This window comes from Hypanus sabinus, chromosome 26, assembly GCF_030144855.1.
Source record: "Hypanus sabinus isolate sHypSab1 chromosome 26, sHypSab1.hap1, whole genome shotgun sequence".
NCBI classification, from domain to species: Eukaryota; Metazoa; Chordata; class Chondrichthyes; order Myliobatiformes; family Dasyatidae; genus Hypanus; species Hypanus sabinus.
In genome coordinates, this window is record NC_082731.1 from 11,819,700 (window position 1) to 11,835,290 (window position 15,591).

At 41.9% G+C, this 15,591-nt stretch overlaps 1 protein-coding gene and 1 long non-coding RNA gene across 3 annotated transcripts in view; one reads left to right on the forward strand and one right to left on the reverse strand.

Moving 5' to 3' along the window:
• The first annotated feature begins 1,376 nt into the window (after positions 1 to 1,376).
• Positions 1,377 to 15,591, forward strand: part of LOC132381829 (targeting protein for Xklp2-like) — a 22,606-nt gene continuing 8,391 nt past the window's right edge. Inside the window, exons 1-5 of one of the 2 annotated variants that reach the window (XM_059951445.1) lie at positions 1,377 to 1,550; positions 1,946 to 2,091; positions 5,632 to 5,788; positions 8,531 to 8,623; positions 11,884 to 12,014. In XM_059951445.1, coding sequence (XP_059807428.1) covers positions 1,992 to 2,091; positions 5,632 to 5,788; positions 8,531 to 8,623; positions 11,884 to 12,014 — 481 coding nt within the window. In that variant the 5' untranslated portion in view covers positions 1,377 to 1,550; positions 1,946 to 1,991. Of the gene's footprint in view, positions 1,551 to 1,945; positions 2,092 to 5,631; positions 5,789 to 7,068; positions 8,624 to 11,883; positions 12,015 to 15,591 lie in introns of those variants that run through there. The other variant, XM_059951446.1, reaches the window with a different exon arrangement.
• LOC132381832 (uncharacterized) overlaps positions 5,711 to 15,591 on the reverse strand; it is a 25,667-nt gene continuing 15,786 nt past the window's right edge. Inside the window, exon 3 of the long non-coding RNA XR_009508127.1 lies at positions 5,711 to 5,846. This is a non-coding gene — a long non-coding RNA (uncharacterized LOC132381832). The remainder of the gene's footprint in view (positions 5,847 to 15,591) is intronic.

Sequence of the window (15,591 nt, forward strand, 5' to 3'; positions counted from 1 at the left end):
CGATGTCCAGCCTATCCAAGCAGCAGGACCCTTTGTTCAGACAGAGAGTTAAGTACTGAGCCAGATCAAAAAGGTCAAGAGCCAGTTCAAATGGGGCTCAGACTATCTTGTGGACTTAATTCAGAAACTCTATTTGTGTGCAGTTACTGTTTGAACATTAGGTGTCTGATGGTCTTTTTAAATGGGTTATGTTATTCTTTTATTTTTTATGGGGTCTTTTATAAGGGCATGATGTGGTTTTTATTCTCTGCACATTGAGTGTTAGACAGTCCTCTTTATAGCTATATGTTCCTTTTTAGGGTGTCTTATTTTGGTGGCTGTATACTAAGAGACAAATCTCAAGGTTGTTTAGTGTATACATATTTTGATAAATGTACTTTAAAACAACTAGATGGCTGAGCATTAAAACTCACTACATCCATTATAAACATCACAAACTGCATTTTATCAACTAAAGTATCTTAGTAAGAAAGCTGTGATGCCAACATATGCATTTGACTTCACATTCTGCTGACTGGTAATTCTTTATCAACATTCAGCTTAACTTTTTGCAAGGCCTCTACATGAGACACGCCTAACTGTATATTAACCTGTTCAACTTCAGCACCTCACATCCTCTAAAAGCTGCACTATGTTCTCCTCTGAAAGTACAACAATTATACTTTATACCTTCACAATCTTCATGCTTATATTCCCCACCACACTTAACTCATCTTAGTTTCCAGCAACATGCCCAAATCTCTAAGCAGAGGTAGAATACAAGTTTGTACATTATAACTAACATATCCCAAACTATCAGGGAGTGTCACTTCATTAAAATATATTAATACTGTTAATCTATCCATCCTTTCCCCATTTCTGACTACTTGCAACTTTTTACCTCCTTAACCTTGCCTCCCGATAAATAAGATTTAATTTCTTCTATCAAAATTTCCACCAGGACACCTGCTACAACACCCCTAATATCTCTACTTTCATCATGCAACATGAAAGTGGAGAGTATATTTTTGTCAAGTCTTCAAACGTAGTACTGTCTTCCCACACTGTTTCTTATCCTTACAATTAACACATTACCTCCTTTTAAAGTATGAATTCAATCTATATTCCCTATAGCCAATTTCAACATTGTTGTCAACTTAGTGGGATTGATGGACGGCAGCTACTCCAGGTCAAATTTAAACAATACCTTAAATTCTATTTTTCTCCCCCAAAATATTCCGTACTTCCTCTCCATCACTTGAAATCATTCCAAAAGTCTTTTTTTTTCCGTTTTCCAGATTCAACGTCATTCCAACATCCTGCCAACGCGCACTTACCCGAACCTCCCACCTGCAGCTTCTTTACAAGATGCTCCTTACCTAAACCTGCACTATTTTCCAACATCCACAGCCAGCACCACTCCCGCCGGCGCACGGACCGAATACAATTCGTTTAATTGGACGCCATTAACTAATTATTTCGCACAATTAAGTGAGCCGAAGGAAATATTCAGCATTCAGACCCTTTATAGAACCTGATTAAGGAAGCTCTGAGAAGACAGAAGAAAAGGGGTATGTACTAAAATAAACTTGGCGATTTGATTGAATGATTACTCTGCAGTCCTGGGAGTTATTCTAGATTGCTCGATAACATTATTAAGGATCTAACTAAAACTCATGTGCGCCGACTTATAAAGCAAATCATCTCCTTTTTCGATGAATTATTTCTCTTTTTTGAGTTGTGTTCGATACTGATGGTAACAGTAGGAATCGCATAGTATTTTTGGTCCTGTTTCAAGTCCCGATTTTGCCGGTTTGGGAACGTATTGGGCAACGAATCTTGCATACTTTAAAAAGTTATTTCAGCTGGAACTCTTTTTTTTTAACTTTCTACTGCGGCTGGTTTATCATACTTGCCGCGACCTTCGTTGGAAAGGAGAACCGTTGATAGTGCTATTTCTTTACAGATTAAACTCGATCACTGGAGGTCCCTCGACCGAGAAAGAAGCAAACATGGAAAACAGCGCCAAAATAATTCTGCCGGTCGGTGGGGCAAAACGCGGAGTTCCGATGGTTGCCGTGAACCCCACCCTTCGAATTGAAGAAAATGATGGTATAACTTAAAATAGAGTTTTTAATGGTTGAATTTCTCATCACTTTCTTGATTAAACGTCTCCGTGTTTAATGTAAACAGCTGAGTGAAACAATACCACCTCCCATATCCTTGTCGGCGTGGACGGGTTAAAGGGAGAGTTTCTGTGCTGTACAATACTATTTCTAAAGCAGTTTAACATTTCTGCAATATTTTTACTGTAATTTTGCCCTTTTATGTATGGTTTACAATGTTTCTCGAGAATAGGGAACTTCCGTTAAGATGGCGGCGCGTAAACACGCAGCAGCCTCGCAGAGAACCGACCAAAGGTTTTTTTCTCTTTTATTACATATTTCTCTACACAGTAAGACTCCAATGACTACACGTACGGCAGGTCCACCGTACCAGTGTACTGCTTGTTGTCGGGAGTAGCCCAGGCTGGCTCTGCAGTTCAGAGAAGGGGAGTTGGCCCACTGGGCTGAGAGAATCACTTTGGGCCAAGGAGGTCAGGCTGCAGGAGGAGATGGATTGGGCTCAGAAGAGCTGACCTAGTGTTTCCTGCTACCTAAAGGCGCCAGAGTTGGTGTGCAGTGAATCCATCAGCGGCTGTCTTGGACATTTCCTTTACAATTGCAAGACCATGTTGGACATTGCTGCAAACCTGCCTCCCTTATTTGGTGGGGAGACGGGCGGCAAGGTAGCAGTGTTGTCTTGGTTATATTGAGGACTAGGCCTCAGTCCTTGGGCTTGTGTTGTACTGCAGTACCTGGGCTTGGGGTGGGGGGGTTGGCCTCTCCCTTCACTACTGCCCTCCAGTGTTGGGTCAGTAGAATTACAGGCTGGACTGCCAGGAGCTATCAATTTGAGGGACTTGAAGTGTCTTGGCCTGAAATATGAACTGTACTTTTAGATGCTGCCTGGCCTGCGGAACTCCAACATTTTGTGTGTGTTAATGTGTGGAACTTGTCGCTTAGGGTCTGGGATTAAAATTGTGTTTTCTTATGTGACTCTGTTCCTTTATTTTCCCTTCTTTTGAGTGTGTGTGTTTTTGCACCTTACCTGTCTCATTCAGCTGTATCCATGTATGGTTTGAATAACAATTAAACTTGGTTTGATTCTACTAAATAACTTCCAAAAGTTACCACTGTCTTGGACTGAGTCGTGTTGGAATTGACCATGGTCAGCTCTCGAGTGCTGGAGCTCTGGTTAGCATTTAACCCCTTAATGTTTCAGTCAGGTTTGTCTAAGTTTGCTGACACCATTTAAAGGATGTCTTGAAAGGATCCCATGTATTTTTCTCCCTCACACAAAGCTATAAATAGGCATATTTAAAAAGTAGCATCTATATAAACTGGGAAAAATGAATATTGATTTCTAATAGGAATGTCAACTGATTCTACTGTAATTTCTGGAGAATGGTATTGTACTGGTTGAGGTTAGATCTTGTATAATCAGTGACCTGGAACTGCAGCAGACATCTACCCTCGCCTACCAGCTTGTGAGTCTTTACATCCAACACACCATTCTTCACAACTTCTGCCATCTTGAACGGGATCCTACCGCCAAACAAATCTTTACCTCCCTACCACCCACTTTCTGCAGGGATTGAACCCTCTGATTCCTTTGTCTGTTCTTTCCTCCTCACTAATTTCCCTCCTGGCTGCATATATCGCTGCAAGTGACAAATGCAACACCAGCTCATTTACCCCTCTCCCTTGCCTCCAATCAGGGCCCCAAATAGTCCTTCCAGTTGAGGCAACACTTGCAATTCTGGGATCATGTATTCAATGGTTCAGGCATGGCATCCTCTGCACTGTTGAGACCCAGCATAAATCGGGGTACCGCTTTCTCGAGCACTGCTCCATCCTCTTAAAGCAGAATTGCCCAGTGGCCAACCATTGTAATTCCTATCCCCATTCTTGTTGGGACATGTTGTTGCTCCATGGCTTTCCTTTAACACAAGAAGGACAATCTCAGGGTGTCCTCATGTTCCAGCTAAGTAGCTTGCAGCCTTGTGTCATGAATATTGATTTCTCTTTACTGTAATTTTTCCCCTTCCCCACTCTGGCCTTTAGCTTCTATTCACCTGCCTATCACCACCCCCTGGGCACCTCCTTCATTTCTCCCTTTGACCACTCTCTGCTCCAACCCTTTTTACTTTCCTACCCACCTGGCTTCACCTATTACCTTCTAGCTGTCCTCCTTCCCCTCCCCCTACTTTTGATTCCGGCATCTTCCCCCTTCCTTTTCAGTCCTGAAGATGGGTTTCAGCCTGAAATGTCAACTGTTTATTCACTTCAGTAGAGGCTGCCTGACCCACTCTGTTCTGCAAGCATTTTGTGTGCGTGTTGCTCTGGATTTCCGACATCTGTAGATCCTCATGTGTTTATAATATTCTAATTATGCTGTCTCCATTTTTAAATTCGGCTTGATTAACCGCTCCCTACAGTATTTATGAGAAGTAATGTGCTCATACAGTTAACAACCCTTGCCCTAACACCAAACTGGTATTGATGGCTGGGGAAAATTCACTTAGCTGTTCTGTTACATCCTGGTTCTATGTTGGCTTCATGCAGCAATCATTTCAGGGAACTGACACCTAGTCTGGGAAATTGTGTCTGGCCCTGAGTGGACGTCTCCTGTCAGATATTTGAGTAGATTAAAAGTGTAACATCTTGTAGTAGTACAAAGCAATTAGTTGTGCTTGTATTGTAAGGAGTCTGTCTTTGCTGATATGAGGAAACTGAAGTGATGTGACAGATATACATGCGACTGAGGCATACATAGGATAGACATTCCTTTAATCTGAAATGGACTAAAACTAAGGGTTGTAGGCTTAAGAAAAATGTGAAGGAGAAACTACAAACAAAATATTTTAATATCTGTAACGGGCTGCTAGTGGTAGTGGAGGAGGCAGGAACAGTAGCAATTTATTCGGAGAATTGCTTGAATGAGCAAGACAAGAAATTAATGCAGGGGAGTGTGATTAATATAGTTCAGCATAACATGCGGCACAAACGGATTGGACCAAAAGATCTTCCTATGCAGTACAAGTAACCATTTTTGAGATCTGGAATGGTTTAATCCTGGTAGCATGTTTACTTAAATAAAGCTGTGCATCTCCACAGTTTGTTATCTTTGAAAATTATACCATTATCTAGCCTGCCAATATTCTAAACCTGCCATAGATTTAGGTATTGCGTATTTTGTAACTGTTAAATCTCCAAAGCAGTGCCTTTGAATCTTGGGCTCTTGCCAAAATCGCTGCTACTTGCAATCTGACATCTTTTAGAAAATGTTAGTCTATTGGCTTCCCCTCCCCCAATTGTCACAATGAAATGAGCTCCAAGATTAAATCCTAAAGTGAACCCATACCTTGTTCAGATAAGGCCTCATGGATTGCCTTTCAGCTCCCATTTTTGTCACTGGCCTGAAGGTTGGTAGGCTACTGGACACATGTTGGTGCAGGTTTTAAATTTGGTCTTGACATAATATTTCATAACTGGCTACTTGCACACCCTCAATCACAGTTTGACTAATCATTTTGTGTTTTCTTTGCAGAGGACGCAGAAAGTGTGGACAATGAAATGTCTTTTGTCCGCGTTGACTCCCTGTCATTTACATCCTCGGCAGAAGTCACAGAAAATTCCTTCTCCCACTTTGGCAGTGCTGCATTGTCGCCAGACTTATTGGATGCTGAGGATATTTCAGACTCTGGGTGAGAACTAATTGGCCAGTACTTTTCTTTTTCTGTTAGCCAAGTGATTAGCTGGAGCCTGTTGAAAGGATAAAAGAAAATTAGGCCTTCACAAAATGGGGAGCATAGATTTTTTTAAAAAAATTGAAGGAAGATTTCTGTTGCTTTGTGTTCTTCTCTCACACTGGATATTTCAAAAAAAAACTCCCCAGTAAAGTTTAATGAAATTACCCCTTGATGTTACTTTGTGTTGAAACATCAGAATGAAACTTCTCTGCACTAAGTATCCCCATTCCTTCCCACAGATCTTCCCACCACCAGTAAGACAATCGGTTTAACCACCTCCTGTAGGGTCCTTGCACAATCGCTGTACGATATCATTGTGAAATATCAGTATATACATTTCCTTAATTGCGTGAGGTCATGTTGGCCTTCTGAGCACAATTTAAAGGGTCACACCAATCCTTCTAAATAAACATTACCTCGTCTGTCACCCATTCCCACTTGAAGGTAATTGCTTTGTTCACCAAAAAATGGAGAATATTTTTTTTACAACCTGCAACTGTATTGTGTTTGTTCTCCTGGTTGTGGTTGTCACAGGATACTTGTACAGTGGTCTGAGATTCAATTAGGGCTGTAGCAAATGTTCATAAATGAACTAGTCGCCCTTGCTCTATACTGAAAGCAAGCTTTCTGACCTTTCTCAAGCTGGACTTGAGAAACTGAGTTACAGAGAAAGGTTGAATAGGTTAGGACTATATTCCCTAGAGTGTAGAAGAATGAGGGCAGACTTGATAGAGGTATATAAAAATTATAATGGGTATAGACAGAGTGAATGCAAGCAGGCTTTTTCCACTGCTAGGGGAGAAAATACCAGAGGACATGGGTTAAGGGTGAAGGGGGAATTTTAAAGGGAACATTAGGAGGGGCTTCTTCAGAGTGGTGAGAGTGTGGAATGAGCTGCCAGATGAATTGGTAAATGCGGGCCCACTTTTTACATTTAAGATAAACTTTGACAGGTACTCCTCTCATCCATGTATGGAGGGATATGGGCCAGGTGTAAGTCAGTGGGACTAGGAAGAAAAATGGTTTGGCACAGCCAAGGAGGGCCAAAAGACCTGTTTCTGTGCTGTAATGTTCTTTGGGTCATGCTGGCCTTGTTTCATTTAATATTTGAATATCCTGAACAAATTAGTACTTGATGGTAGGGCTTAGTTTCTTCAACACTGATTTATTTATATAAAAAAAAATCAAGCCACATGAAGTGTTTGTTTCATCTCTCATCTTATTACTACTGTCAGGGAAGATATCCAGGAGCCTGAAGAGCCAAACTCAACAATTTACAAACTGCTTCTTCCCCTCTGCGATCAAACTTCGGAATGGTCTATGAACACTACCTCTTTTGCACTGTTTTTATTTCAACTTGGAGATTTTGTTATGCCTGCACTGCACCAGTGACAGAAACCAACAAATGCCATGACTTGTACCAGAAACATTAAATCTAATTGTGGAAATCCTGAAATAAAAACAATATCAGAAATATTCAGCAGGTAAGGCATAATTTGTGGAAATGAACATGAGTAATACTTCAGAATTCAAAGTAAAACTTGTTATCAGAGTACAGGCATATTACCACATACAACACTTTTTTTCTGTGGGTGTATTCTACAAATCTGTAGAACAGTAATTGTAAACAAGATAAACTATACAAATGCAAATATAAAGAGCACGAAACAACAAAACATTCCTTCTAGTGAGACCATTGGTTGTCGGATCACCACAAATACAATGAGTGTAGCTATCCCCTTTTTTTCAAGAGCCTGATGGTTGACGGGTAGTTAATATTCTTGAACCTGGTGGTGCGAGTCCTGAAGCACTTGTGCCCTCTTCCTGAGGGTGGTAGCGGCAAGTAAAGAGCATAGCCTGGATGGTTAGGATCTTTGGGTGCTGCTTTTCTATGGCATTGTTTCCTGTAGATATGCTCAATGGTTGGAAGGCTTTTACTCGGTGATGTACTGGACTGAATCCATTATCTTTTGTAGGATTTTCTGCTCAAAGGCATTAATGTTCCAATACCAGGCTGTAATGCAGCCAGTCAACACACATTCCACCACACATCTATAGAAGTTTATCAAAGTTCTTGATGACATGCTGAATCTCTGCAGACTCCTGAGGAAGTAGGGGTGCTTTCTTTACAATTTTATTTGTATGATGAGTCCAGGTCATGTCCATGAAACATATTTTCACTTCTTCTAAACTTGTCTGATTCCCAAATGTACATGCATGAATTGCGACCCCTGCTTTCACTCTGCGCCCTGCTTTAATGAATACTGTACTAAAATTCCAACGTTAATCTTTCTCTGCCTCATGCTGGCTTCTTTGGACAGAAGTCTATGCTTAAGACTGTGGGACTTCCTCATCTCCCAGAATCACTTCTAGTATTTTGGTTTCTCACAATCTAGCCATATCTGTTGATGTAATATTGCCATCATTTATTGTCCCCACTAACTTGCACCAAATACTCCACCCCTGAAATTGCAGCATTTAGTTCTGATCAAGATTTATGATTCAAAACAAACTTTATTTGCTCCACAGATGCTTCTTTCACGTTTCTGGCATCACCTTTGATTTCCAGTTCCTTTAATTCAGATGCCTGGAAACTGTTCAATAAATGTCTAATGTGGGAAGATTATTACAATCAGTTGACCACTTCGATATCATTCTGAATTCTTGCTTTGATAAAAATAAATCCTATTTTATCAGGGACACCTCAACTACTACAGCAGGGAATCGTGAGGAATTTATGATACACCGAAGGCCAAGGCTGACACAACCCAAGACTCCAATGGTACTCAAGTAAGTTAAAGACCAAAATTCACTTGTTCTTTGAATATAAAGCATTGCAATTAGCTAATACTAAGATTGAAACAAGTAGTTGCATAGTTCATCCTCTGAACACGTGAGCAAATTATCCTTTATACTTGACAAAAATTAGGTTTGTTTCTAATTAAAGTCTGCAGTAAATCTCTTGGTACAGAACAGCATTGTCTTCTGAATAGGAAAGTAATTGGAATCAGGCTTACTATCACTGGTTTGTGTTGTGAAGTTTGGAAACTTAGCAGCAAAATGCAATACAAGATGATGATAATAGAAAGAATAAATAACTCCATTACACTAAGTATGTACAAACCCCATTTCCAGAAAAGTTGGGATATTTTCCAAAATGAAAAAAACAAAAATCTGTGATATGTTAATTCACGTGAACCTTTATTTAACTGACAAAAGTACAAAGGAAAGATTTTCAATACTTTTACTGACCAACTTAATTGTATTTTCTAAATATACACAAATTTAGAATTTGACGGCTGCAACACACAACAAAAGTTGGGACAGAGGCATGTTTACCATTGTGTTACATCACCTTTCCTTTTAATAACGCTTTTTAGTCATTTTGAAACTGAGGATACTAATTGCAGTAGATTTGCAATTGGAAATTTTGTCCATTCTTGCTTGATACAAGACTTCAGCTGCTCAACAGTCCGTGGTCTCCGTTGTCTGATTCTCCTCTTCATGATGCGCCATACATTTTCAATAGGAGACTGGCAGCAGGCCAGTCAAGCACACGCACTCTGTGTCTACAAAGCCACGCTGTTGTAGCCTGTGCAGAATGTGGTCTGGCATTCTCCTGCTGAAATAAGCATGGATGTCCCGGGAAGAGACATCGCCTTGATTGCAACATATAGCTCTCTAAAATCCTAATGTATACCTCAGTCAATGGTACCTTCACATACATGCAACTCACCCATGCCGTGGGCACTGATGCACCCCATACCATCACAGATGCTGGCTTTTGCACCTTTTGCTGATAACAATCAGGATGGTTGTTTTCATCTTTGGCACGGAGAACTCAATACCCGTTTTTTCTGAAAACTAGCTGAAATGTGGACTCATCTGACCACAGCACATGGTTCCACAGTCTTTCAGTCCATCTGGGATGAGTTCAGGCCCAGAGAACTCCCCGGCGTTTCTGCATAGAGTTGATGTATGGCTTCCTCATTGTGTAATACAGTTTCAAGTTGCATTTCTGGATGCAGCGACGGACTGTGTTAAGTGACAATGGTTTTCCGAAGTACTCCCAAGCCCAGGTGGCTGTAATTGTCACAGTAGCATTATGGTTTCTTCGGCAGTGCCGCCTGAGGGTTCGAAGATCACGCGCATTCATCAGTGGTTTCCGACCTTGCCCTTTACGCACTGAGATGTCTCTGAATTCTCTGAATCTTTTCACAATATTATGTACTGTAGATGTTGAAAGACCTAAATTCTCTGCAATCTTGCATTGGGAAATATTCCTTTTGAACTGACTAACAATTCTCTCACGAATTTTGGCACAAAGGGGTGAGCTAGGACCCATCCTTGCTTGCAAAGACTGAGCCTTTGATGGATGCTACTTTTATACCCAGTTATGATACCTCACCTGCTACCAATTAGCCTGCTTAATGTGTAATCTTCCAAACCGGTGTTACTTGAATATTCTGTGCACTTCTCAATCTTATTTTAACTCTGTCCCAACTTTTGAGTGTATTGCAGCCATCAAATTCTAAATTTTTGTATATTTACAAAATACAATTAAGTTGGTCAGTAAAACTATTGAAAATCTTTCCCTTGTACTTTTGTCAGTTAAATAAAGGTTCACGTGAATTAACATATCACAGATTTTTGTTTTTATTGCATTTTGGAAAATATCCCAACTTTTCTGGAAATGGGGTTTGTATACTAAATAGATTAAAAATAGTGCAAAACAATTTTTAAGTGAGGTAGCGTTTATGGATTTGATGTTCATTTCAGAATTAGATGGCAGAAGGGAAGAAGCTGTTCCTGAATCACTGAGCGTATGCTTTCAAGCTTCTGTACCTCCTTCCTAGTACCCAAGATGGAGCTGATTAATTTTGCAACTTAATTTCTTTCAGTCCTGTGCATTAGCTTCCCTTCTCCCCTTACTAAACAGTGATACAGCCTGTCAGAATGCTCCCTGTAGTTCATCTATAGAAGTTTTCAAATATTTTAGGTGACAACCAAATCTCTTCAAACTCCTAATGAAATATAGCCGCTATCTTGCCACCTTTATTCCTCCGTCAATATGTAGGAGATTTAAATTTTATCATTGCATTTGGCTTTAGAATCCACTGTAGGAACAGACCCTTCAGCCACTGAGTCCACTACCATTAGCATTCCTTCTGCATTCTTAATTAGCTTGCTCGATGTTCAGATTGTCAGAATAGCTTGCGCCATCGAAGGTCTGCTTTCCACTGTCACAGATGGCCCAACACACACCTCAATCATCTAGTACCTATCTGACTTTGTTTCAAGTATCTACATTGAGGATCTAGGAATACAACTCCTCTACCACCCATCTGTTGATTTGAAGTCATCAGGATTGTGCAAACTTGTCAATGTCTGCATTGGAATTGCTCTTTTAAACATCTGTGTTGCAGCCATCACTTGACAAGATTCACCTTCCTTGAGCCAGAGCTCCAAACATCCAGTCTTTCATGCTCCCCTGCACTGGTGCATTGGACTCTGTTTGATTGCTGACTTAGATTGGCCTACTTGTTGTCTCAGCTTGAACTGCTACTCTGATCTCTCAAATAATTGTAATAGTATATACTTAATATGGGCAAATTGGATTGGAGCAGATGGGCAAAATCATCGATTTCATAGGCCAAAGGTCCCACTTCTGTGGTGCATGATTTTGATACCAAACTGCTGCCATAGGACAAGACTTTGAATGATTTGTGGGTTGAGACTGCTTTCTGGAACTAGTTTAAAAATTACAATTGATAGTCTTGGCATTTCAGGACATAGTTTCTTGAACAGGATGGTTTTTTGCAGACTTTGTATTGAATTACAGTTATGGCAGCTGAAAACTGGCTCTGAACCAAATCTGTCTCCTGGAATTGTAATTGTTCAGTTTCATGGTCGTTCTGTGACTAGTATTTAAATTTTCAGGAATACACATTTGGGATGGGAAAAGTAGGAATGACCTAACTAATCTTGATATAGTTGATGTCAGTTGCCAGAGCATCGAAAAGCTGAACCATTATTTCTGTTGCCTTCAGGCGAAGCAAAACGAACCAAAGGTCAATGAGTTCCGAAGAACGAGAGCTGTTACTAATTTCTCAGTTACAAAGAGAAACGGAAGAGCACAGAAAGCTCAATGAGGCAATGTACCTTTCAATTTTTTTCAGAGGTAAAGCATTAGCTTACTACCTGCTCAGTTCTACCTGCAGTGATTATAAAAGTTAGTTATATACGTGATATTTCACATTTTAATGGCATCTGTACTTGTTGCAGTTCAACTGGTCATCAGATGGGGGTGGTTCAGTATCTAGGAACATATTGACATAAAATGATGTCGTGTGCTTCAGTCATATGCAAAATTGAAATTGATGGTGTAATGGACTAGCTGAGATCCAAGTCCGTTGTTCCAATACAGTCTCTATTCTAACTTTCTGCTTTACTGAACAAATTATTTGTTACCTGTGTTTTGACCTAGGTCTGGTTTAGAACTGTATTGAAGATCAAACTTGTGCTGAACTGCACTCGGTTATTGAGAGGCTAGTCTTCAAATAACATTGATTCACCATGTCCTCTATTTTCCATGGTTCCTCCTTTTACTGCCAGTCATCCTGTCAGAATAGGCCAGAAGAAATTTGACTTTGTGCACATTTATCATATTGGTTCTGTAATAACACAAACGATATAGGCCACCTCTTGCCTTTTGCAAGTTTCTGACTTCATACCCGTCCCCATCCATCCAACTTCCCACTCACCTAGTAATCACCTGCTAGCTTGTACTATCTCCCCTGCCTCCAGCTTCCCCTACTTTTCCAGTCTTGAAGGGTCTCTCCCCAAGACATCAACAGCTTCTTCTCCATAGATGCTGCCTGACCTACTGAATTCCTTCATTTTTGTGTGGTTTTCCAGCATCTGCAGAACCTCTTGTTTATGATGTGCTAAATAGCTAGTTTGCTACGGTGGCAGTAGTATACGATAGGTATTTTGCATCATTCTTCATTGCAGAAGACACTAGCAGTATGCCGGAAGTTCAGGAGGGTTAGGGAGCAGAAGTGAATGTAATTGCTATTATTGGGGAGAAGATGCTTGGGAAAATGAAAGTTCTGAAGGTAAAGTCACCTAGACCAGATGAACTACAGCCCAGCGTTCTGAAAGAGGTAGCTGAAGAGATTGTGGAGCATTAGGAATGATCTTTCAAGACACACTAGTTTCTGGAATAGTTCCAAGGATCTGGAAAATTGCAAATGTCACTTCAGTCTTTAAGGGCGGGAGGTAGACGAAGGAAATTTTTTGGCCAGTTAGCCAAAATTCAGTGGTTGGGAAGATGCTAGAGTCAAATGTTAAGGATGTGGTTTTGGGCTACTTCGAGGCACATGATAAAAACCAAAATCAGCATGGTTTCCTTAAGGGAGAACTTTTCCTGACAAATCTGATAGAATTATTGAGGGAACAGCAAGTAGAATGGACAAAGAAGAATCTGGATGTTGGATTTTCAGAGGACTTTAACAGCAGCATGAGGCCCATGGTACTACAGAAAAGAAACAAGTATGGTTAGCATGGCTGATTGGCAAGAGGCAGAGTGGGAATGAAGGGAGCCTTTTCTGACTGGCTGCCAGAGTCTAGTAGTGTTCTATAAAGTTTGGTGTTGGGATTACTTTTTGTGTTGAATGTCACTGATTATTGATGATGGAACTGATGGCTTTGTAGCGAAGTTTGTGGACAATGTGAAGGTAGCTGGAGGGGCAGGTAGTGATGAGGGAGCAGAGAGGCTGCAAAAGGACTTGGACAGATGAAAAGAATGGGCAAAGAAGTGGCAAAAGGAATACAGTGTTGGGGAGTATATGGTCATGCACTTTGGTGGAATGAATAAAAACAGATCATTCGCTAAACGAGGAGAAAAGTCAGGAATGCTTCTGACAGTGGTAGCAACCTTCAGCATTTTCTAGTTTGTGCATCTTGATATTGGGAAGGTGCATTTGGATCACCATTCTCTGATGAATCCTTCTAGTGCTCTCTTTGATCTGATCTCTCCTCTTGGTCTCCTCTAAAACAGCATCTGATGAATCCTCTGCTTTCGTAATGCCATTGGCTCTTTTTTTTGGGCTTCCATTGATCCATCTGGGCTTTGGTCTTTGCATTTATTTTTACAAATAGATTTTTGTCTTGCACTTGAAGTTCATGCAATAACCTTAATGCACACAGAGTAGATACTGGTTCTTTAGACACACAGAAACCAAATGCTTGCAACTTCTCTGAAGTTCCTTGAACTCTTCCAGCTTAAAACCGAGCCATATTTTGCAAGTAACTGCAAGATTAACATATCAGAAGCTTTCTGAGATATGTTGCCTACAAAAACGATTCTAGTCAGACCACCACTTTGTTACTCTGAAGTGTTACGTACCCTGTCACTGGGTTAACAGACCAGCAGAAATGGACTGATATGTTGGAGTCTGGTGGCACTGTAACTAAAGGTGTTTATTAGTAAGCTAAACAATACAGTATCAAAAATGCAAATATACATAAAACAGATTAGCAATAATAAAAACAAGCATAGGAATAATAATCAACAGTGGAAAAACAAGCTCTATCAAAGTCTTGGGGTAAGTGAATTACCATAAGAGAATATAGTTCAGTTCCGGTCGTGCTGAGGTAGTTGTTGGGTTGCAATGTTGGAGAGCGAGCGAGAGATGAGCAGCTGCAGCAGGCAAGCCTTCCGTTGTCATCTTGTTCCGTTGTACTGATGTGGCCATTCGGTTATGACCCCTTCGTTCTTGGCTAGACCGTTCTTCCGTGGTGGGCTTGTCACTCTGGCATGAGTGGACACACACACACAAGCCCCCCACCGGCCTTGCCACCAGACTGTGAGCTTTGTGACCGTTCTCCTGACTTGGTCCTCTAAGCCCCCACCTTCTCTTGCAGTATCTCGTGGCAGGACTGAGGGTGTCTCCCCAGATCTGTTTTTTATCCCCATTGATGTGGTATCAGCCATCCATCAACTCAATATGTCCATGTCCATCAAACTAGGCCACTCCCTGCTATCTCAGCAAGAATGTTAATGAGCAAAAGAAGTGTCCTTGTAGCAAGATTGTTTACCTTTTCATCAGTGAAGAAGTCATAATACATAAATCAGTTGTCTCTCTCTCATCTGTAGCAGATGCCTTTACCTCTCTCCCCCCCCTCTCTCCCTCTCTCTCCCCCCCCCCTCTCTCTCCCCCCCCCTCTCTCTCCCCCCCCTCTCTCTCCCCCCCCCTCTCTCTCCCCCCCCTCTCTCTCCCCCCCCTCTCTCTCCCCCCCCTCTCTCTCCCCCCCCTCTCTCTCCCCCCCCTCTCTCTCCCCCCCCCTCTCTCTCCCCCCCCTCTCTCTCCCCCCCCTCTCTCTCCCCCCCCTCTCTCTCCCCCCCCTCTCTCTCACCCCCCTCTCTCTCACCCCCCTCTCTCTCACCCCCCTCTCTCTCACCCCCCTCTCTCTCACCCCCCTCTCTCTCACCCCCCTCTCTCTCACCCCCCCTCTCTCACCCCCCCTCTCTCACCCCCCTCTCTCACCCCCCCCTCTCTCACCCCCCCTCTCTCACCCCCCCTCTCTCACCCCCCCTCTCTCACCCCCCCTCTCTCACCCCCCCTCTCTCACCCCCCCCTCTCTCACCCCCCCCTCTCTCACCCCCCCCTCTCTCACCCCCCCCTCTCTCACCCCCCCCTCTCTCACCCCCCCCTCTCTCACCCCCCCCTCTCTCACCCCCCCTCTCTCACCCC